We start from the raw sequence: 21,502 nt of genomic DNA, 5'->3' as shown, positions 1-21,502 counted from the left end.
ATTTCTTTTGCCGTAAATACACTTTTTACATTAAGAATAATATATGTATAATTACCTGCAATTACAACGTGAACATTTTTCGAAAATTCAGATATCAGCGTTGGAGCATATCTCCTATTATAACGTATAATTGGCGGTGAAATTATTCCGTGCCCGGAGCTTGGAGAACGAAAGTGGGGCAGTCCCATCATTTACAACGAAATCAACGAGAGCCGGTACCTGTTACACGATTGGCTTCGCTGCCACGCGTTTGTAACTCATCAGAATAACCAGAGAATATCGACTGTCTCAAATCCAAATAGCTAATACCGGCTAGTCGAGGCCGGAATACATCATAGTATTGAGGTACGGTGTATCCGCGTAGTCTTCAGCATTTTTTTTCATCTTTTTCATCCCCCCTTTCACACGCGTCCCTTTCCATGCCCGGTTAAGACTCGGAAGTCTTTATATATAAGCTCTGCAGAGCTCCGATGCCGGGAATTATCGCCTGGAAATATCGCACGAGCTGCAGAAGGGAGCCGAGCGAGAGTGCAGGAATTTTGTCAAACCCGTGTCGCGATCGAAGTTGCGAAAGAAAAAGAGACCGACATTTCTGCATTGTTACGGCCGGGAAAGAAATTGATCAACGATAACCAGTGGCAATTTCTTTCGATTCGAATCCATCCGCCGCTGCGAGACTACGTAAGTACCGACTACCTGTGCGATTAATCGATTAATCGTAGATATCGATTGATTAAAGATATCGTCTGAAATCTCCTGAAATATTGTGAAATCTACAGATATATCCCGTGGAAGCATATGAAATCTATGAAATTACATGAAATCTTTGAAACCCTATGAAGTCTTTCGGAATCCTGTGCAATCCTGTGCATGAAATGTCAATTCCGTGAAATAATTTTGAAATCACTTGATCTTCATAAGAACCTCTTAAATCCTACGAAATGATTTGGATTCCTTGAAATTTACGAAGGCATTGAATCTTTTGAAATCATTTATTCTTGAAAAGTGGTTGATCTCTCGGTTTTTTCGATTAATCGATTATGCGACCCTTTCAATTAATCATTCTTTCGATTAATTGAGATCTTCTTGCAATTGGTATAACCAACCGTCATCCGCTCCTGAGGCTTCGTCCGCTCATGCATATACTTTCAACGCCGAGGGCGCAAGATTTTTACCCCTTATACCGAGCGGTTCTATTGAAAAGATCTGCTCGACAATTGCAACTCGTCTGGTTTATGTCCGCAGTCAACTTCGTAAAAATATTGCTAGCGTGTTGGGCAGAGTGGATCGCGGCTGTGCCATGACCGGTCATTCATAGGCTGCGTTCCGAAATTATTCGGAAGCGCTAAAAACTCCCTAGGACACAGGCAGAGCTAGTCATGAACTTGACAGCGCAGAAGAGATAAATGATTGCTGATAGCACTGGGAGCTAAATTCGGAACGTACACTCGGGGCAGAGATGACTCATCTCTGCTTGGGGACAATGAGTCTGAGACGGCTAATCTTTTACACTGGACAGTTATGTTGGCAACACGGAGAAACTTACAGCGCCATAGTCAGCCGAGTGCGAAACAAACTCAATCTCAATAAACATAATATAACCCAAGACCGTCGAATCTAACCTTAGAATACGTGTCAATCTAACAAGTCATTATCCTCACGGTGAAAAATTAGCCGTCTCAAATTCATTGTCCCCGAGTGTACCTTTATTAGTCGGCCAGAGGTTATGGTTGATTTTCACTTATCAGCTGGTTTGCCTCAGGCTGCGAGAATAAATATCAGCCAATCAAAATTAATCAAGCTAAATCGGGCGCGCTACGAGCAGGTCTTTCAAAAGAACCTCACGGTATATACGCGTACGCTGCATGTGCATGTGTTATAATATCCCTATATGTATGCCTATACGTGTGTGTTGCATTATCTATGTACGGCCCGGTATACCGTGGTATAACATCCAGATCCCGCCGCCTGCTATTGATTCTTTTCCGCGATGCAGCCACACCGCCGGTGGTTAGGGGCGCCGCGGGTTTTGCGCGCACAGTTAAGGGCTGCAGTATGAACGGGGTGAGACCCCTGCAGCTCCTCCGATCCGCGAATACGCACGCATTGTATTAAAACTAACGATCATCGCAGTACTTGCGCAGCTGCGCATGATTATCATCGTCGTTATTCTCTCGCACACTGCAGCGTTTGAATGTTACAGAAAGTGAGGGAAGCAAATTTAATCGAAATGGGAAGGTTTGTTTTTTGCGTAAAACATAAGCGACCTTTACACCGAGGGGTAGTAATCGAAGGTACTCGTTTGTGTTTTAATTATCTCGGACGAACATTTTTATTGTCAACTTGAATCTGTGCTTCAATCAATAGTATGCATAAATTGAAATTACCATAAACTAAGAATATGATATGAAAATAAATCTAATTAAATTTTATTGTATCTTTAAATCTGGAAGACATTGCAGTAGTAAAAAAAAAAAACAACAAACAAACAAAAAATTCACATCCAATAATTATAAACTTTGTATACATGTGTAGAAGATATAAAAAAAGACGACTGCGCAATGACGTGCGTTCGTATCTATAAAAACTTTTCAATTTTATCAGGAAAAATTGATCGAGCCTATAATTTTCACCACTGCGCGGCTGTGCATATACATACATGGAAGAATGAGCACCCTTCGGCGGAAGAAAGATTTCACTGTTTCCGTGCCGACCCATCGTAGCGAAGAGATATTGTTATTTCAACCCCCCTCGGATACGGAAGTTGGCCGTGATGGAAAGCAGTGTGAAAAATCACAGCGCATACTTTTTTGAAACCGGTTTCGCGTGTTGTATACCTTAAATATGTACGTGCAGAATGTTCATCAATAGGTTGCCAGTGGCTCACTATTTTTTGGAATCAAAACTGGAACGAGTTTCTTCGCTAAGTAAATTTTATGCGTCAATAATTAGCGACGCAAGGGACAATAGAATCATAGACACGTAATATTTCCGTAGAAAGAAAGTTTGTTTCAGTTTTGATTCCAACGAATAGTAAGCCAATGGAAATCCATTCATGAACATTACTGTACATTTGACTAATAATGAAAACAATTGAAATCTATTACGATCATATTATTACAAAGTTGTTTCGTGAAAATGGTTAATGGGCCAGTATATTCGCCTGCATTTATGCAAATCCGGGTACATTTTACCGATCGACATTTGTTCTCATGAGCCACGGTTCGAGAGCGTGAGAAGTCGGCCAGGAGCGGACAATGAGACAAATGACAATCGCCGTAATGTACTCTCAGTTGCCAAAATACAGGCGGATTATGGTAAAATGTTTTTACAATTTCATAAACGTAAGCGGATTTACCCAATGTCAAAAGCCTCAAGTGTCCGAAATCTAGCGCGCGATGATTACGGGTGATCTTGAACTTAAGGCAGAAATTGTTTCATAGGTACATGAAAGCATCTAGGAAACGACTGAATTCGATTTCTCATGTTCCTAACTGAAAGTAGGTGTTCCATTATATATCCGTCCTGTAGCGATCGCATCTACTTCTCTTCTTCCTGTTCGCGACGTGTCGTCGAGCGTACGAATAGAAAATATAAAGAAACCAGACAATTAAAAACTGGGTAAAAGAATGGGACAAGAAGAAAAAGGCAGTACAAGCTGTAATCCGGTGTGGAGAACTCACGCGTGTCGCCTCGCTTCCGTGTTAAAATAACAACACACGCGTCAGCCGTTATAACGCGTGACGGGGAGGTGTGACACATCCTGAATCACAGTCGGTTCCGGCCAGTCGTGCCGCAGCAGGAACTGCACTCAATTTTGCGAGGATCAACGACGCAACGCGAAATCAGCGAATGGGCATTGAGTACTTTCACCGGCTTACCTGCAGCCTCCTTCTCGATCTAGCAATCGATCAGGCACTCGTCGATGATCAGCTGCCGTAACCCGATATAGCGAACCAGATATAACTGCGGATATACGCTGACATAAAAGTATTAGAGGAAAAGGAAACGAGGAAAGTGCAGTTCTCGTAGATAGGTACTTACACTTGGACGAGAAATGCAGTTTCGCTTCGCGTCGTAGCCTGCGGGGATAAGGCCTGCATATGTATACCTTTCGTTTCAATTACCCGTGTAACACATGAATTTTCACTTTCCCTGATTTCCATCTCGCTTTGTTTCACCCGCGTGGAACGATGACGCGGCACATTTCTCTCCACACTTTATACCTATCTCCCGCGTTGAACGACCGGGTATAATATGACCGATCGATTCGCCAGAGGCTTTTGTACGTATAACATACCTTACACCCGATGATGGGTTGCGTTACATTACGTTGGAAATAAAGTTAAAGTAAAGCTTTCGGTAGAGCTACTCCCGTTCGGCTCGCAGCAAATCTCAGCTCACCTCGCAATCTCCGATTCCTAGACGCCTGCTATCTGCAGCACTGCAGGTGAACTCGAATGAGACGTGCATTATGCATACAAGTATAGTTATGCATTGTGCAGCAGTCCGGCATACATACATATGTATAGGTAACTGGCCAGTTCCGGAAATTGAAGGTGATTCAAATTCGATGGAGATATGAGAACTTATTTCATCTTATCGACGCTACTGTCACGTTCAGGTTTGCGTTTGCGCTTTGTCGAAAATAATCTATCTAGAGCACGTATCTCGTCTGTATGGATATCGGCCAAAAGCGAATGATGCTTGTCGATTATTCAAACGGACACATGGCTGAGAAACTACAATTTTCACATGGTAATAGGTTTACGATGTTACGTGATGTGATCGATAATCTCCATATCTGTCAACGTATACAGGAGTTATACGTAAATACCTGAGAAGTATCGAGTCCGAAGAAAGTAGAAATTCCTGAATTAAATTCAACAATGCATTCCTGAGCAGACCCGGTTTATATTGGATGGAAAGAAAATTGAATGAAAATTCTTCATACACATCCTTCACTGCCTTATGGTACGAGATATCAATCATGATCATGAAACGTGGGGGTCCGGCGTTTGCACTGGAGTCGCGGCTGCTATCTACGATGTAAATATTTGACCGTCTCTGGGAGCAAATACTAGAGCCGCAAGGTGCGAAGCACGGTTATATCCAGATCCGTATAGCCGCCAGGAGATCGAAACCGACGTTGGAGGAACGATGATGGGGCTAGACGTAAATTGTTAGTTTGACGATTATAAATGAGAAGGTAGACTGCAGCAGCGGAGGCTGCGTAACCCCCAACTTGATGGCAAGCTCTCACTCCTCCGCCAGCTATTTTCTCGAGCTGTTATGTTTCCGGGGGTGGGGGAGAGGAAAAAAAAAGTTTTCTTACGTAAGTGTGGGCGAGGGTGACTCGGCGTTTCATACACAATGCGTTCCGGATCGATTACGAGTTGCAGGATAAGGTTTTTGCGAATACAATATGATTGTTTGGGAAAGTGAAAACGATTTTATTACGGATACGCGGACTAAGCGATGGATTTATTATACATTGTATCGCGGTGAAAGTATCGGTACATGATGCGGATCTAATCACGGTCTAAATACAATAAGTAACTTCGTTACGTGTCACGATCGTCGTAAAGATTTAACGCAGTTTTCAAACTTGCAATACTCATGCCAACTCCAGACATCTCGGGATCCTCGTTGACCCGGATATACCGGCTATGCGAAGAGAAATCTTATTTGAAATTTTTACTGCCAAACACTGTACAAATAAGTCCTGGCGTGTGAAAGGGGCGTCAGTCAATGTAGTGTGACCAATTATTAGCGTTAGGATATATATGGTAAATGCGTCATTGTATATTGATATAATTTACTCGATGCTGCCGAGGCGCCGCGTATCCCAATGTATTACTTCAGTAATGATTAATGATCCTTGTACGATGAGAATATCACAACCTCGAAATAAAAAATGCATGGCATCGAGATTAAGTATTTCGTTTTACTTCGATTTCCGAGTATTCTTTGTTTCGCTTAATCCTTTCCTTGCTGTTCGAAAATTTCATTCACAGCGTCAACTATCCACCAAAGAAATTTTAGTGAAGCAGCGCTGTACCGAAATCATATACATATCTATTCACACATTGAGTCGAACGCGATCCTAAGGATGTATAGACGTGTAATTAGAAATCGTGCTAGGTCAATGATAATTATACAAATTGTTATCACTTTTATTTTAAATACCTCTTTAAAATTTAAAAGCGATTGCCTCAACCACACCGGAGCTATTTTACTTTTAATTACTGCTGTTATATGCATGAGCGTGACGGCTTCTCGTAAGAATCAATGTAAAATTACGAAAAGTTAGGGGTTGACACACAGATCTAACATAACAATAAGGACAATTTGTATAATTTGCATTGATCTACCACGGTTTTGAATTACACGCCTGTACATCCTTAAAACCATATTTCAAGTAGATAAAACTGGCGTTAAAATTGCTAGAGAACCTGACCAAATAAATTATAATAAGGCATAAAGTCTTCGGTCTCATCTGATCGGTAATCGCCTTTGTTATATATAACGCAATTTTCATCAATCGAGCCTGCTTTTTATATCAAATTACCAAGAGATAACCAATTGAAATTCAAAAATTGTTTCCGGTCGGTTAGACCGGAACACGAGCGTACATTTAATCTTGCCGGGGTGTAAAAGTCACTTCGGGAGCACAATTTTTTGCGCTAAAAAATGACTCCGTACGCCGGCTCTCGGGTTAATTGCGAAAGGCTATTCGCGCACCATTTATTTCCGCACAAAACGTGCAAATTCCCGAGAGGTTATTGAGCGACGCGGACGCTCAAGCATCTCGAAAACCCTGCGGTGGTCGAGATGTAGAATACAGGGTCACGATCTTTCGAGTTTTATGTACCGAGGACCATCAGGGTCTAACTCTGATCGATATGGAAGCCGTCTCGGGTTTGATTTGCGAGAAAATCCTGTTTGCCGACGCACCTTGCGAGCTCGCCAAAAGTTCGCTTGATTGGCTTAACGCACACGTCAGGGATAGAAAAGAAAGGACCAAAAAAAAAAAAAAAGAATCGTGCCAACGTCAGATTATAACAGGAACACGGAAGCCCATATATGTCGATTCTTCGATTCTGCGATTCTCCTTCTAATTCTTGTTCTTCTTTGCAGGGTAAAAGTTCAACCCTCCGCCAGCCCTGAAGTCATCAGCGACTTGTAATCTGATCCGCTGAACCCCTTCTTTCCGGGAAAACGACTTTTCGCGGGCCAATTAGCTCCAGCAATGTACTCATCGACTGTAACGCAGTTCGAGGAACCACCTCGGAAGAAATCCCCGGAGGAAATAGCTGCCGAGCCGATTCCCCTGCCGCCCCAATCCGCCGAGCAGCCACTCATATGGAGGAACGTTATCGCCATCGCCGTATTGCACACCGTCGCTGTCTACAGCTTCGCCACGCGGTATCACGAGGCCCAGTTATGGACATGGCTATGGAGTAAGTTTTTAAACCTTACGTTGGGTTCACACAGGCGCAATGGCGCCGAACGCGCTTGAGCGATAACCAATCGAAATGCCTAAAATCAGTTAGCGTTTGTTAGATTTCATGCATTTTGATTGGTTGCCAATCAACCGTGCTCCGCGTCACCGCGAGTATGTGAACCCAGCCTTATGGCATCCGATACCGATTTTGACTATCTACTGTGACTGTGCAGGTCGTAAGCTTTAATTACACCATCAACAATCTTTTACATACCAGGAATCTTCTTTGAATCTAATTGCCATTCAACGCTCGCAAATAAATACCCGTGGCTACATTTCGCATTGAATCCTATTTAAAATGTAGTTCCGTTTTTTTTTGTTACAATTTTTCTACATTTTCTAAGAGACTGTTCTTGCTGAAAGTTTCATCTGCATTTCTATATGTATAAAAATGACCATAACAATTCGAAAACCTTTCGCAAAGAATTTCATTGAAATATAGAGCTGTAATTTTTTTGAATCTCACAGAGACTAAATAATCCTGTTCGCATAGCGTATAAATTTATGAACTCTCAGAATTCTGTGAAAACCATTATATATAATAAAAAGCAGAGGAGAATGTAACGCTGATAAATGCAGAGAGGAATTCTCAGTGAATATCTCTGCGATTTTTCTCGGTGAAGAGTTTCGCAATTCGCATAGACTTCTGGGAAAGATATATTACAGGATCGCGGAGTATAAGACGTAATGCAGATAAATTCGCAGCTGGAGTAAAATTTTACCAAGGATACTCTATCGTGTCCTCCTTAATCCTAACGCTACTAGCCAGTGGAGCAACCGCGGTGCTATATGTAAAATCTTATCACCTAGGTCCTTTCTACGGCTTATCAGCAGGCCTGGGAATTACAGCTGGTGCTCACCGACTGTGGGCTCACAGAAGTTACAGCGCTAAGACACCGCTGAGGATATTCCTTGCGATGCTCTACTGCATGGGTGGCCAGGTAGGCGAAAGTTGAATAAAATAAATAAATGGGGTAGTAACAAACGTGGGGGGAGAGAGCGAATTTTTCGCCGAGCCTTAGAGTTTCGTAACGGATACCCTGTCAGGGAGGAAGAGCAGCGTAGGCGGTCCTCCAAGTTCCACCCCTTTCGGGTGAGCTTATGCCGCCCGAGTTGCCGCGAAGCGATGCCACCAATCTCCGTTCACGGCACTTTGCCCTCAGAACTGCCGATAATCTGTATTTAGTGAAATCCAATAATGATTTTATGGAAAGTAGGTGTGTAATAAATGTGACGCCCGATTCGCTGCCTCGGCACTTTTCCACCCCCGACGCTGATCGGTTACACACATATCGACTGCAGTCTATCTGAGGGCGTTCATTCAATTTGGTCTCACGATGTGTGGGAGCGAGATTCCCCGGATTTGACGCTAAGGATGGTGGGAGTAAACCCATATCCTTAAATGGGACCGACCGGTAGCAAAAGCTGCCGGGACGCAAATTGGGAGTGACTTTTATCGGGGGCAATACAGCGACGGTGCAAATCTTCCTTCAGCAAGGTCTTAAGGAATTGCGACACCGACATAATTCCGGAGTATTGAAATATTAAACGCATATCGGTGCACTTTTAATTTACCGCTCGTTATTCGCGTCCGCTTGCAATTAGGTGAACGTAAATCGTGCTTGTGGCACTACCGACCATTAACCAAATTGCGGACCCGCCTACCCTCTGTTTACCCGTGGTATAATATAAGTGTGTCTCGCATCTCCTTATTCCCCGGGCTTTGTGCTTAAAACTTGAAGTTCTGTATAATAAGGTAAACTCCTCCACGCTACCTCTTCCTCCTCATATTCCTTCTCCCAGTCCAACGTTGTCCTTCTGCTCCTTATTCGGTAGGGAAATCCTAAAATAGCGGTGGACCGCCTGTGTTGAGGACAGGAAAGTTTCCGGACCAGCGAGCCAAGCCGCCAAGGTATTATCGTAACACAGAGAAGGTTGAGGAGGCGGAGGAAAATCACTACGCGGTTATACTATAACGGCGTCCGCTGGGATCGGGGGAATACAGCTCAATCTCTTTGAGGTTTAAGTAGACGCGACGGTGATGATTAAATTTACCAAATTTATTCGCATTAAGGGAGCGTAATACGCCTCGAAACTCTTAAGGAATACGTAGACGGACGCTCGGGGATATTTTTTCATAACGAAGCTTCATCGCATACACCGTTCACTTACACCATTGTCTTTGCGAAAGTATATTAGGTAAAAATTAGCATCACTTCTGAGAGTACGATGCAAGGGTGAAAATGATTGCCGTCAATTCAATCATACCCGTAATAACAACAATATTTGCGCTCTAAATCAACAACATGTAGCTCCGTTTTCGTTGTGTTACCACTGCGAACGAAACATCCGTTACAACTGTAGGCATGCAACCTTGCGTTTCGCTAGTCTCGCGAGAGAGACGATTTGGGGACGATTTGTAATACTATTAGTTATAAAATTATCCCCTCATGATGTAAAAATTTCATATCTTAAGATGCATAAAATTCCCTGGAGAATCATACCGATACTAAGAAAATGACATTCCGTGTTCCCGTTCGGCAAGTTTGTTGTATACTGTTTTGAGGAATGGATAACCCCGATCGTATATCGCCCCTCTTGAGTTAGTGACAATTAATCAAATTTGGTTACAGACGTGCCTCTTCAAATGGATTCGAGACCACCGGACCCACCATCGTTATACCGAGACCCCGGCCGATCCCCACGATGCTAACCGTGGATTCTTCTTCTCCCATGTGGGATGGTTGATGATGCGTCGTCACCCTGCAGTGAAAGCCCACGGCAGCAAAGTTGACATGAGCGATATTCTCGCTGACCCGGTTATACAGTTCGCCGACAAGTGAGTTTAATATTATAAGAATGCAAATACACCCTACACTACGGGAATAGGTGTCGAGGTAATTCTGTTATTTGTTAAATGAAAACTGACAACAGTAATTCTTTGATGTCTCTAAACTTGGACCAACCACATCATTTTTGCGACATCAGACCAAAATTGTAATTTGGTGCTATTTTGGTGCTAATTTTGTGCCCAAACCCCAGTTCAGGTTTAGAGACATGATTCTTTTATCCGAAGAAGTCGTTAGAGGCCCGTAAACGGTTACTATATAGAATATTTTCCGTCTTTGCTAGGTACTACACGCCGATAATGCTCTTCCTTTGCTTCGTCTTCCCAACCCTGGTACCGGTTTACGTATGGGGCGAAACCTGGACCGTCAGCATCCTGGCTGTGACGATCCGGTACGTCTGGTTACTCAATGCCACGTTCCTGGTGAACAGTTTCGCTCACATGTGGGGAAACCGGCCGTACAACAGGTAAGTGTTCTGGGGTCTAGGCTTCGCCGTTACCTCGACAATTCGACATTTTGGCTGCTGTACCCTTAGAGATCCGAAAAACCGGGCTAGATCCAGCAAAAAAACTCAGCGCGGGAACGGGCAAGAGATTAATGTCCTACCGGCACGGCCCAACTTGACCTAATCTGACATAGCTCCAGACTCAATCCCTTCAGCCTGTTCCAACCGTAACTAATCAAGCCACCACGCAAAGGGTTGCAGATAATTTTTTGTTCACAACCTCTCAACTCACCCCCAGTATAAGAACCCGATCTCAGATTGTTGAATAAAATATAATGCAAGGCATGGCAACACCGTGGGGTAGTGGATGTTACAATTTGTAGAGGAAAGAGAGGAGAATCATATATTTTCAATAGTTCTCCGTTTTATGATAAACGTTAGGTAGAATCACCGTCACCGCTAATGAATTATACTTTGACACGTATAGTAGAAAGAAAACTTGTACACCTGCGTCATCTGACAGATAGTCGTCCTTTAAATGTCGCGCTTTTTAACTCGTCTACATTCATACCCTCGAATGGCAGTACGTATAATTTTCGTCAATTTTATCCTGTAGCCCGCGGGACTCGGACATTTATTCCTTTTTTAAGAGTAGTAACTCTGACTACATTAAGTACTTAAAATATATTCCTCTAAAAATGGTCTCATGTCATCTCAACGCAGCCACGTGAAGCCGACGGAGAACCCAACAGTTTCCTTTTTCACGCTCGGTGAGGGATGGCACAACTACCACCATTCGTTCCCGTGGGACTACAAGGCAGCCGAGCTTGGGGCATACGGACTGAACCCCACTACCGGATTCATCGAGTTGATGGCCTGGTTCGGACTCGCCTACAACCTCAAAACACCCAGCAAGGAAATCGTGAAAAAAATTAGCCTGACCAAGGGCGACGGCACGGATAGTTTCTGGGGCAATCACTATCACGATACTCATCATTCTTCCGGTGAACGACGGAGTATCCAGTCACGCTAAAAGGCACGTGTGCGTAGAGAACTGAAAATTAACTTTGCGATTCGCCACTGTGCACGATCGACGGTAAAATGAGCTTTAAAATCCTACAGTATGTACGTGATAATAATTTTATGTTTTGCGTAAGTATAAGCATTAGATTTAGACAGTCGCGGTCGGTCTGATGCTACACCAGTGAATCAGATCAGTGTACCTGTAACGACGTTTCCTAATGAAACAAGGGTATCTTGCCGAGTCGGATAGAATAAATGTATCTCGCCGTGCAAGGTAGAACAAGGATATTTCAGAAAACTCTATAAGCTGTGTATAGAACTACCTATACTTTTCCTGTAGAGTCTTCTGAGATACCCTTGTTCTAGACTATACGACGAGATACACTTATTCTACACAGCCCGACGAGATGCCCTTGTTTCATTAGGACACGCCGATATGTTCGAATGTAATCACATGGGAACACAGCTTTAAATACATACGTAATGCGAGAAATGTACAACGGTAATAGAGGCAGTTTGGCCCGGTATTACGGAAATATAATTTTATGTTGTTGTTTAGTCGTAGTACCAACTCCTGACGCTCGCCAGGTTACCAGTTGCAGTAGAATTATATATCAAGGATGTATACGTGTAGTTTTTTCGATAATTACTATATGTATTTTTTTAATAAAAATCCTTAGACGTTATAATTGTCAAGAAAGAGAAACTTTGTGAATTTCTTCAATTTATAAAATCCCGTCCGTATGTGTCATTAGTCGAAGAGTGTGTGGTCCGCAGGGTCGAAAAAGAAATAGGGATAGAGAAACTGACGAACAGTCATCCAGACATACCGACGCAAGATGAGAATAAAAAGAAAGAATATTAGAGCAGTTAAGACCTTTTTGAAACAAGACCTCGGGATAATGGGCTAGTGGAGGAAAAAGCGTGGAACGGTGCTCGAGAGGATTTCCTCCTTAATCTTAACAAATTAGTCCCCCACACCGACCGTCTCGTGCCCTCTGGCTCGCAGTTCTTTCAGGGGGGGCCTTAATAGTACTACGACTACCCAGTCGTTCCCGTACTACTTCAGTCTGTCTACTTCGTCTCAAGTATAATTTTCTACGCCATGGGACCACCTTATACTTTATTTTATAACGAACCAGCGAGACAAAGTCCGCACATCTAGACGCCGATTGTTGAAATTTTTACAATTAGTCATTAGCGTGGTCCTACGCGTGTTTCACCGCATGCGAGCGCCCATATTCCACATCCGTGTGTGCATGAGAGTCACACCGGTTGCGACAACTTCAGGCGTTGGCGAATTAAGTATTGAAGATTTTTTACATTTCCTGATGCCTAGGCCGCCCTTTGTCGGACCAACTTACTACGACTTCTTACCTTCCCGAGGGGGATCTTCGGAGTCGGTGTCTGAGCCGGTTCGCGCGGAAAGTTGGACGTAATTGCGGCGTAATTAAGAATGGGAAGGGAAAATTTCCGAGGCCCCCAGCACAACCTAACACCCAGCTCGGCCTGCCCCGACGGCAGGGAAAGCCACCACTTAATTTGTCCCGCATTTAGGCGAAGAGAGAAAATAAATAAAGAAACGAGGAGGCGGAGGAGGGAACCGAAAAAAAGGAAAACCGCTTGGCTTGCACGGACTCATTCCGGCGGAATATATACCCGACCACCTAACCACCTACCCACCGCTATACCGGACAGCGAAATATCTACCAATTTGTCAAGGGTGGAGAAGGGATGCCTACTTCATCCTCACCCGTTTCACCCTGCCTCTCGTCGGTCGTCTACAGAACGAACTATCGATCACCGACTCTTCCTGGAATACTGCATCTATACCTATACTCATCCTGTATTTATATACGGTGTAGTCCGGTCATCTCTCCTTCGACCCGTCTCTCCTTCGATCCACTGTCCCCTAGTACCCAAAGATAGAACTTAATTTTCCAACGGTAGACACCGCACGGGTCGAGCACAGGGTATTGGGTATCGGAGCGCGCGGTGGTAGATACAGAGAGCCGAAGCCGACTTTAGTTGGGTTATAGACCGAAATTACACGTACGAAGGACGTACAATGGTGCGACGGAGTGGTCGGCGGTGAAATCGATCCCCTATATAACAGTATCCATAAATAAATTCCGATCTTGTTAGACGCGCGACAGAGCGGCGCGGAAACTTTCGCGAAAGCTTGTACCATGCCTGCCTACTTTTTCGTCGACGCGCAACACAGGGTTGCTTGCAAAGAGGCAACCACTGTTGCAGTTTTCTCCTGAGTTTAGATATGTCCCTGATGGGGTTGCCTACTCGCAGACGGATCTTAATCCGGTAAAGCTCGGAAGAATTAATCATACAATGTTGCACTGTAAATTCAAATTTGACATATGGCATACGATACACTCGCATGTAAGACGCCGAGTGAGCATGCGGCAGCTGGCAATCAACGTGTCGAGTCGGCGATTCACCAACAGCTGTTCCCCTCCCACCCGCAGTGTGGTATGTAATGTATCACACGTCGATACGCCGTATCGTAGAGCCCAGGAGTATAAGCAACCCCACGAGATTTAGCAAATACAGTGTAATAAAGAGGTGCTATGATACTTAGTTACACGCTTACATGCGGATATCTGTACTATTTCATTCAAAATTATAAATATCTAAAGCATGGGATTCAAAAGAAATTGAATTTTTAACAAAATGAATCATATACGATTGTTTTAATTTTAGTTTGAATTTTTATTCCCTTGGCTATTACATCAAGTAATTAAATTTGTAATATTACTGGGATGTATTCACAAAGAAAATACGTGAACGTCTGTGTAAACAGTATGCGTACTCACGTGATGCGACTAACGTCGTCGTTGTACGACGGGAGCGAATTCAGCCTCCACGACAGAGGGGGCACAGGATTAGTCACCGTTGGCAACGATCGGCAGCTGGGGCTTGCAAATTTGAGTGGGTATTCAAAGAAGCACAAAGTCCGTAAGCGCGCGAGCTCTGCCACAGCGAAAATTTTAGCACCACAAACCACCGCCAGAAGAAATCAAAAGTCCGTATCGGAGACCCGCGTTCGCGCAATTCTGCTACGAATAGTCTGAATAATTAACTGACTATCCAATCTGCCCTGCAAAAGTACGCTGTCAACTCTACACGCCGTTCCGAGCTTACGACGAGGACTCTCGCGACACTGTGGTGGGAGCGGGCCGAGAGTCGCAAGGGTGCTTTAGGGTGGCCCAGGGTGAAACCCAGTCGAAGTCGCCGGCGCAGACGCCGGCGCGGGCGCCCTGAAGGCTCCCCTCTACTCATCGACGACGAAACTCATACCGAGCCGTGTCGCGTGTAGTAGACAGCGTGGATTAGACAGTTTTTTTTAAACTTTTTTCAAACACAAGCCGGTATCCCTCAATCAAATTCACATCAAACTTGGCTCACCTTCGCTACCATTGTCTATTCGCAATCGTGACAACCGAACGAGAGCAATTCATTCATTATACGTTCCTGAAGAGACTTTCCTTTATCCGCGTGAAAATCGTTTTGCAGTAGAGGTACCCTATTGTGCTATACGAGTTGGACGGTAATTAAATACCGGAGCAATTTACCCTCGAATGACTTGTTTGTACTTACAAGGCAGGTCACCTTACTGTACCCCCACAACCTTGGTCAGAAAAATTATATTTTGTAGTTCACACCAAAGTATAAACCATCACAAAAAATTAGCGGCCCACTCGCATATTTAAGGGGTGAAATTAATTCTCAAAAATCGGTAGTTTTTTCATTTTTCGCTGATATCTTCGAAACAAAAATAGATACGGCAAAAGTTTAAATAGCAAAGCTGTTCATTTTTCAGTGCTCTGCAATAATATGTAGTCGAAAATTAGAAACAATTTTTTTATTTTTTTTATTTAAAAAAAAAGTGTTTTTTAATACATTTTTTGTCATTTGATCACTGAAAAAGTTCTTATTTCGCCTGAAAATTAAACAAGGTTGACAAATCCGTCAAACGGAATATGTTTATATTTATATATAGGTTTAGTAAATCCACATATGCTGTTCCACCCTTATCGTAAAATACTCATAAATCTTTTACATCTGGTTTAGTTTTGTGCATCCATTTTAGTACAAGCGAATAAGTATCACATGATTTTTTTTCATTTTATATAAAACTTTATTTAACATGCATGTCGTTTTTTTATTTACTAGAAACCTTTAATTCATATATTATATAGCTATTAAAATGTCTAGTACTCATGACAGGAAAAAAGTAGACAATGCACTTATCAGTTTCTTCATTTCGTATTATAGAATGTATTCATTGCAATAATGATACTCCTCAAAGAGGTGTTCGAGACACAAAGGTTTTTTGCACCACGAACATGTTATAACAGCTAAATCACCACAAATGTGACATCGTGGTTCCGAATTATCTCCAAAACCAAACGTCACCGGATTGATGAACTCAGGGGGTGTTTTTTCTATGTACCCACTTTTGTACCATGCATATTTAAGCATATTAATATAACTTGGGGAAGACAGTTGATTGTGAACAAGTGACTGCAGTTTGATGATGTTATTCCTTAAATGCAGATTTATATCGCTATCGGAAATAATTACTATATCTGAAAAATGCCGAACAAAATTTTTCCATATTCGAAAACCAAACACATCTAATGGTTGTATTTGTTCTGTTGTCCCTTTTGGAATAATTTTTAATACAATTTTTTCGTTAGGAGGAGTTACTACATCAACTACTTCTGAACAGTGTCCACTCCAGGAGTCGATTAAAAGCGCACTGTTGTCGCCAACATTCGGAAAATAGATTTCGGTTAGCCACTGTTTGAAATGATCTGTCGAAAAAATGAAAAAAATATTTAATTTGATTTGGTTCGCAATATTTAATATGCCACAAGAATGTATAATTTAAATAGTTCTTACCTGATGTTAACTTTCCAGATTCCGATGCCGAAACAAAAACGTTTGTGGGTTTGAACAACGTTTTTTCTACGCGTGGGCCAAAGTCACCACCGATTTCTTTTAATACAAGATATAAAGGTGAAAGTAATTTTCCATCGGCTGATATCGTTGGTTGAATCGTATAAGAATGAATTGTTGAAGATATCGATTGAACAACGCATTCAATTTCTTTTGATCCTTGGTTTGCAAGAGTGCGACCTGAATGCATTTCAAATTGAAATCCACTTTGATCTGAATTGTAAACGTTTTCCAGACCAAGGTCGTTGATAACAGATTTAATGTTATTTGTAAACTCTTCAGCTGTTTTTTTAAGATTTTTTGAGTCTTCTAAAGTTTTCCGGGTAATAAATTTTGTAACTTTCCGAGACGTAATGCGATGTGCTCTTTTGAACTTATTCACCCATTTTTTGACGCTTTGAATCGTGCATCGGAATTCATGAAATTTTTATGTGCGGTCAAAGCCCATCGTCGCAAATCAATATCGTGTACTATCTTGCCACATTCAGTTGCTTCAATGAAGCGATTTAAAGTATATTGAGATATCTCATTTAATTTTTCTTTAAAAGTCCCACCTTTATTGATTTGATGAGCCCAACGCTTCAATTGTGTTTTAGAAATCACTTTTTTAAAACAGTGTGCAACTGTACGAATATTAAAATTTTTTGTTTTTCCACTTCTCCAAAACTCCACAGCTTTCTTCTTGTAATCGAATGAAATCTCATCTTCATTTTTTGTACATTGAGAGTCATCTGCCTCATCAGATGAAATTGAATCCCATTCCAATTCACTGTCTTCTATACTTTCAGGCTCATGGTGTTTGAATTGTTCTTGAAATTCCAAGCTTTCGTCTTCTTCAATTTCGATTCTCGTGTATGTGTTTATGCTTTCAATTAAAAACTCTTTAATTGTATCTGCTAATTTCATTTCATTCTCATTCACTGGTGTTTCGGGCAAATTCATCATCATAAAATAAGTCGACAAAATATTTATGATATTCACGGGATTCATATACATTTTTGAAAAAGTTCACAGTATTCAATACGTTCTTAATAATGCACTCCTATAACCAGAGAACTTTAATGAACGGAAACCGTCAATACTAACTTAAATGTGGCAAGAGTCAGTTTATATAGAGCCTCATCATTTACTGATATGACGGTATTAAACATCTCAAATAGAATATCATGAAAAAATAAAACGTATTTCAAACAGTCGACTTCACAGTTTGATTATGATAAGAACATGTAATCAGTCCAAATCTATAAAAAAAATTTGCGTTTGAAAAAATAACTTTCCGGTTCCATGACCTCTTGAGACGTGAAAAACAAATGTAGATTGATATCATTAAATGTGGAGTCGGAACAATTACGTTTTATTATGAAATGATAGAGAAAGATGTGTAAAAAAACCCTTTTTTTATGAAAATAAAAAACAAAAAAATTCTATATAATTTCCGACTACATAATATTGCAGAGCACTGAAAGATGAACAACTTTGCTATTTAAACTTTTGCCGTATCTATTTTTGTTTCGAAGATATCAGCGAAAAACGAAAAAACCACCGATTTTTGAGAATTAATTTCACCCCTTAAATATGCGAGTGGGCCGCTAATTTTTTGTAAGGGTTTATACTTTGGTGTGAACTACAAAATATAATTTTTCTGACCCAGGTTGTGGGGGTACAGTAAGGTGACCTTCCTTTTAGACTTGTAGTATTGTATTCTTCCACACTGATCTTAATAAAATTCGAGAACAGAAATATATTTCAATTGTCAGATTTTTTATACGCCCCCCCCCCCCCTTCGTAAAATGTTTTGTAATATCTGTGAGAAATGAATATAAAATTTACAAGTCCATTGGCTACAAAATTGTAATTAATTTTAGATTTCGGACTTGGGGAAAAGCAATGAGAAAGATTGATAGATTTACAGAAAATTATCTTTAATGATAAAATAATAAATACGGGTATAGTAAATATATTTTTCATCAACTTGAATGATGCATCTCAAGTAATTAAGCTGTCAAATAATTATACAATTTTATCATTGTCAAAAAAAAAAAAACGTTGAAAAAATACCACGGCGTGATTCATTAACAGTGGAATGCTTTCAGAGCAAATTGATATATCGAGTACTTAACGACTATGTACATACAATTATTGCTATCACATACATCAATGAAGGAAATCAAGCGCTAGACCAATATCCTAACCACTTGAGGGTGCTTCAGACATCAGTGAATACAATCATGAAAAATTAAGAAAAATTAAGAAAAAAGTCTGTAAAACCAAAAAATAATGCAGTATTCTTATAACCTGACATATATTATTCACATTTACATTTGACGCTAGCCTTGATCGCTGTTCCCTCTGCTCCATTCATTGATGCAGTGAATAGCATTACAATTGTCTAATTATTTAATTAATAATTATTCAACAGTTATATTTAAACGCTTATAAATGCTAAGTTTTGTTTTTTTTTTTGTTTATTTCTTTTTAGTTTTATTTTTAAATATGTATAAATAAAATCCGATCAAGATGTAAAGAGTAATTGATTAATTTCATTTGCAGAGTTTGCCACGGGGAACATAAACCAGAGTCAATGAAAGTTTCCCACGGACAGATACACGATGTTATATTGTATGCTGATTATCTTAGGCTGTAACTCTACCTTAAGTATAGTTCGTGTTTCGGAACGTCAGTCATTCTCAAAAAAGAGTTGGGACAGATGTGGAAGTCTTTCACTTAACAAGTCTCGTGGGCATGCGATCCGTGGAGTGCTGCTGCTCCATCGTAAAAACTTATGCTAATCGGATGCTCTGGATTATTTGGAAGATAGCTGTGAAGCAAAAGAGTTCCAGTTAGTTATTGCTGGTTCGAACAGCTCCAATAAAAGTAAATTACAGCTTACCTGATCCACATACGACAAATATGAATAGAGCTAGCAACCAAGGACCAACGGGCGACGCATCCTCCGTAGCTTTCTAGCAAGAATCGGATGGTATTAGAAAATTGATTATAATTCGTTTGTGTTGAGTGTAATTGCAATTCCGAATTTCTAGTTAACTAAATGTTAAATTAGGGATAGACAGGCGGCCAATAGATAAACAGAGGTTCTGTAAGCAGAGCCAAACTTTCCATATGGTGTGACAAGTAGGCGGCATGAGAGCGGGTGGGCGAATAAATTTCCTTGAAGAGGCGAGAAATGTAGTTTTTATCACGACAACATAGCCAGCTGTTTAACATATAGAAATGTTTATTTCGTTAACTTACCGATGACTTGGGGACGTTCCCCCGTAACGTAATATTTTTCGTCGCCTTTTCGTTCGCGATGCGCATTCTCTGTTTCGGTGCCATTTTATTGGGGGATTGTATTATACCACAGCGGAGAACAATGCGGCGCGTATTACAGTCAGTCAGTTCGAACTGATGTCAATTGCGTGACAGAAGTCGTATGGCTGCTACAAACTGACGAGACACGTTTGCTGGCGTACAACGTAACCCCGGAAACTTTGGGCTCAGTTCCCCTCCGTTCCGCTGACGCGTGCGTCGCTTACGCGTTGCCACAAATCAACCAATTGCCAACGGGAGATATAAGCCCACCCACAATCCTGTGCGGCAACACGTTTTCACTGCTCTAGTCAAGCTAACGTGATTTTCTTTACGTACTTTTAACTGTAACGTCTTCTTCCATGAATTATTATTGTGCATTGATAGTATATTTATTTCTAACTTTATTCCATTGATTCTCCTTCGCAATGATTATTGAACTCGAATGCTTGCGCCTCACTGAAGCTCCGCTTATTATGCTAAACCGTGAAATCTACTTAGTTTCAACGGACATATGGTATTTTTATTCAATAATATCCACTGCGAAGTGGTTTTATCGCAGCTGACTGAACTTTGTGCCAAATATAATTTTATTACCTTTTAATTAGTCTTTGACCCAATAAAATTTACAATCTGGAGCAGTAGAAGCGTCGATGTTCCATGAGAAGTAACAGTTTACATTGTTTCATGGAGGAAGGCGAAATTTGAATCTATTCAAAGATTACCAACATTTAATTATTAAGATCATCTGAGTACCAAGTTGAAAGAGAATCTCTTGTAAAACTTGCCACGGTTAGACAGCTCTATTCCAGATTCATTTGTTTCGAAATTCAACACCTTTTTCCAGTTTTTCAAGGATAAAATTGTTCTATCGACACTACCCAACGGGCTCGCACCGACATTCGTAGCAGCCAAAGTAGTGTCGGTACATAAGTATGAGATTGAGTCGGTACGAAGTGAGTACGTAAAATACTTGTCGACTGCGACTTAGAATTGACGATCAGCTCGATCATCGCCGTGAGGAGACGCGAAACCGCGTCCACCGTCGACCATCTCGAACGACCACCTCCTACCACCACTGAAAACCTCAAACCACCTCCGACCATCTCCTACCATCTCCGACCACCTCCGATCACCTTCGACCACCTCCTACTACGGCCGATCACCTCTAACATCGAAAAGCAGAATTGTTTTTCGAAAAGTGTTCGTATGGAAAAAAATTCATAGTAGCTGTGATACATCACGGACGCGCTAATTTTGATCGAGATGAAACGGATGCTCCGTATATGAGATAGTATTTAACGCAGTGTCCTGATTTAAAGACCTAAAAAGGTGATTGTCAGCGATTTTTCTTTTTCTTTCTTTTTTTACGGGGAGAGATAGAACGAA

The 21,502-nt window shown here is 41.4% G+C and overlaps 4 protein-coding genes across 5 annotated transcripts in view; 1 reads left to right on the top strand and 3 right to left on the bottom strand.

Moving 5' to 3' along the window:
* Positions 1-15,014, bottom strand: part of LOC107226225 (follistatin-related protein 5) — a 45,033-nt gene extending 30,019 nt beyond the window's left edge. The window contains exon 1 of one of the 2 annotated variants that reach the window (XM_046733327.1): positions 14,652-15,014. The gene's annotated coding sequence lies outside the window, so the exon portion shown is untranslated. The remainder of the gene's footprint in view (positions 1-14,651) is intronic. The other variant, XM_015666962.2, reaches the window with a different exon arrangement.
* On the top strand, positions 464-12,524 carry LOC107226226 (stearoyl-CoA desaturase 5). Its single transcript, XM_015666964.2, has 6 exons — positions 464-681; positions 7,141-7,463; positions 8,318-8,448; positions 10,141-10,346; positions 10,640-10,822; positions 11,525-12,524. The coding sequence occupies exons 2-6, from the start codon at positions 7,253-7,255 to the stop codon at positions 11,832-11,834; spliced, it is 1,041 nt and encodes a 346-aa protein (XP_015522450.1). The 5' UTR covers positions 464-681; positions 7,141-7,252; the 3' UTR covers positions 11,835-12,524.
* Positions 15,015-15,667: 653 nt separating the features above from the next.
* On the bottom strand, positions 15,668-18,594 carry LOC124293390. The gene is made up of 2 exons (XM_046734232.1): positions 16,748-18,594; positions 15,668-16,659 (listed from the first exon to the last, which is right to left on the bottom strand). Exons 1-2 carry the CDS (start codon positions 16,992-16,994, stop codon positions 16,112-16,114), a joined length of 795 nt encoding a protein of 264 aa, XP_046590188.1. The 5' UTR covers positions 16,995-18,594; the 3' UTR covers positions 15,668-16,111.
* Positions 18,595-19,256: 662 nt separating this feature from the next.
* LOC107218461 (stress-associated endoplasmic reticulum protein 2) lies at positions 19,257-20,347 on the bottom strand. Its single transcript, XM_015656348.2, has 3 exons — positions 20,057-20,347; positions 19,695-19,767; positions 19,257-19,622 (listed from the first exon to the last, which is right to left on the bottom strand). The coding sequence occupies exons 1-3, from the start codon at positions 20,138-20,140 to the stop codon at positions 19,585-19,587; spliced, it is 195 nt and encodes a 64-aa protein (XP_015511834.1). The 5' UTR covers positions 20,141-20,347; the 3' UTR covers positions 19,257-19,584.
* Between the last annotated feature and the right edge of the window lie 1,155 nt (positions 20,348-21,502).

The sequence above is a fragment of the Neodiprion lecontei genome, chromosome 3, assembly GCF_021901455.1.
Source record: "Neodiprion lecontei isolate iyNeoLeco1 chromosome 3, iyNeoLeco1.1, whole genome shotgun sequence".
Taxonomy (NCBI): domain Eukaryota; kingdom Metazoa; phylum Arthropoda; class Insecta; order Hymenoptera; family Diprionidae; genus Neodiprion; species Neodiprion lecontei.
The sequence above is the reverse complement of the archived record's forward strand: the minus strand, read 5'-3'. Positions and strand labels throughout refer to the sequence as shown.

Bases quoted from the DNA above. Each gene is read 5' to 3' on its own strand.
- LOC107226226 (XM_015666964.2), top strand. From the start codon at position 7,253: ATGTACTCATCGACTGTAACGCAGTTCGAGGAACCACCTCGGAAGAAA. The intron at 7,464-8,317 runs GTAAGTTTTTAA...CTTATCACCTAG, and splicing joins GTTATGGACATGGCTATGGA to GTCCTTTCTACGGCTTATCA. The intron at 10,347-10,639 runs GTGAGTTTAATA...CGTCTTTGCTAG, and splicing joins GTTATACAGTTCGCCGACAA to GTACTACACGCCGATAATGC.
- LOC124293390 (XM_046734232.1), bottom strand. From the start codon at position 16,994: ATGCATTCAGGTCGCACTCTTGCAAACCAAGGATCAAAAGAAATTGAA. The intron at 16,660-16,747 runs GTAAGAACTATT...TTTTTTCGACAG, and splicing joins ATCTGGAAAGTTAACATCAG to ATCATTTCAAACAGTGGCTA.
- LOC107218461 (XM_015656348.2), bottom strand. From the start codon at position 20,140: ATGGCACCGAAACAGAGAATGCGCATCGCGAACGAAAAGGCGACGAAA. The intron at 19,768-20,056 runs GTAAGTTAACGA...GATTCTTGCTAG, and splicing joins GGAACGTCCCCAAGTCATCG to AAAGCTACGGAGGATGCGTC. The intron at 19,623-19,694 runs GTAAGCTGTAAT...TTTGCTTCACAG, and splicing joins ATTTGTCGTATGTGGATCAG to CTATCTTCCAAATAATCCAG.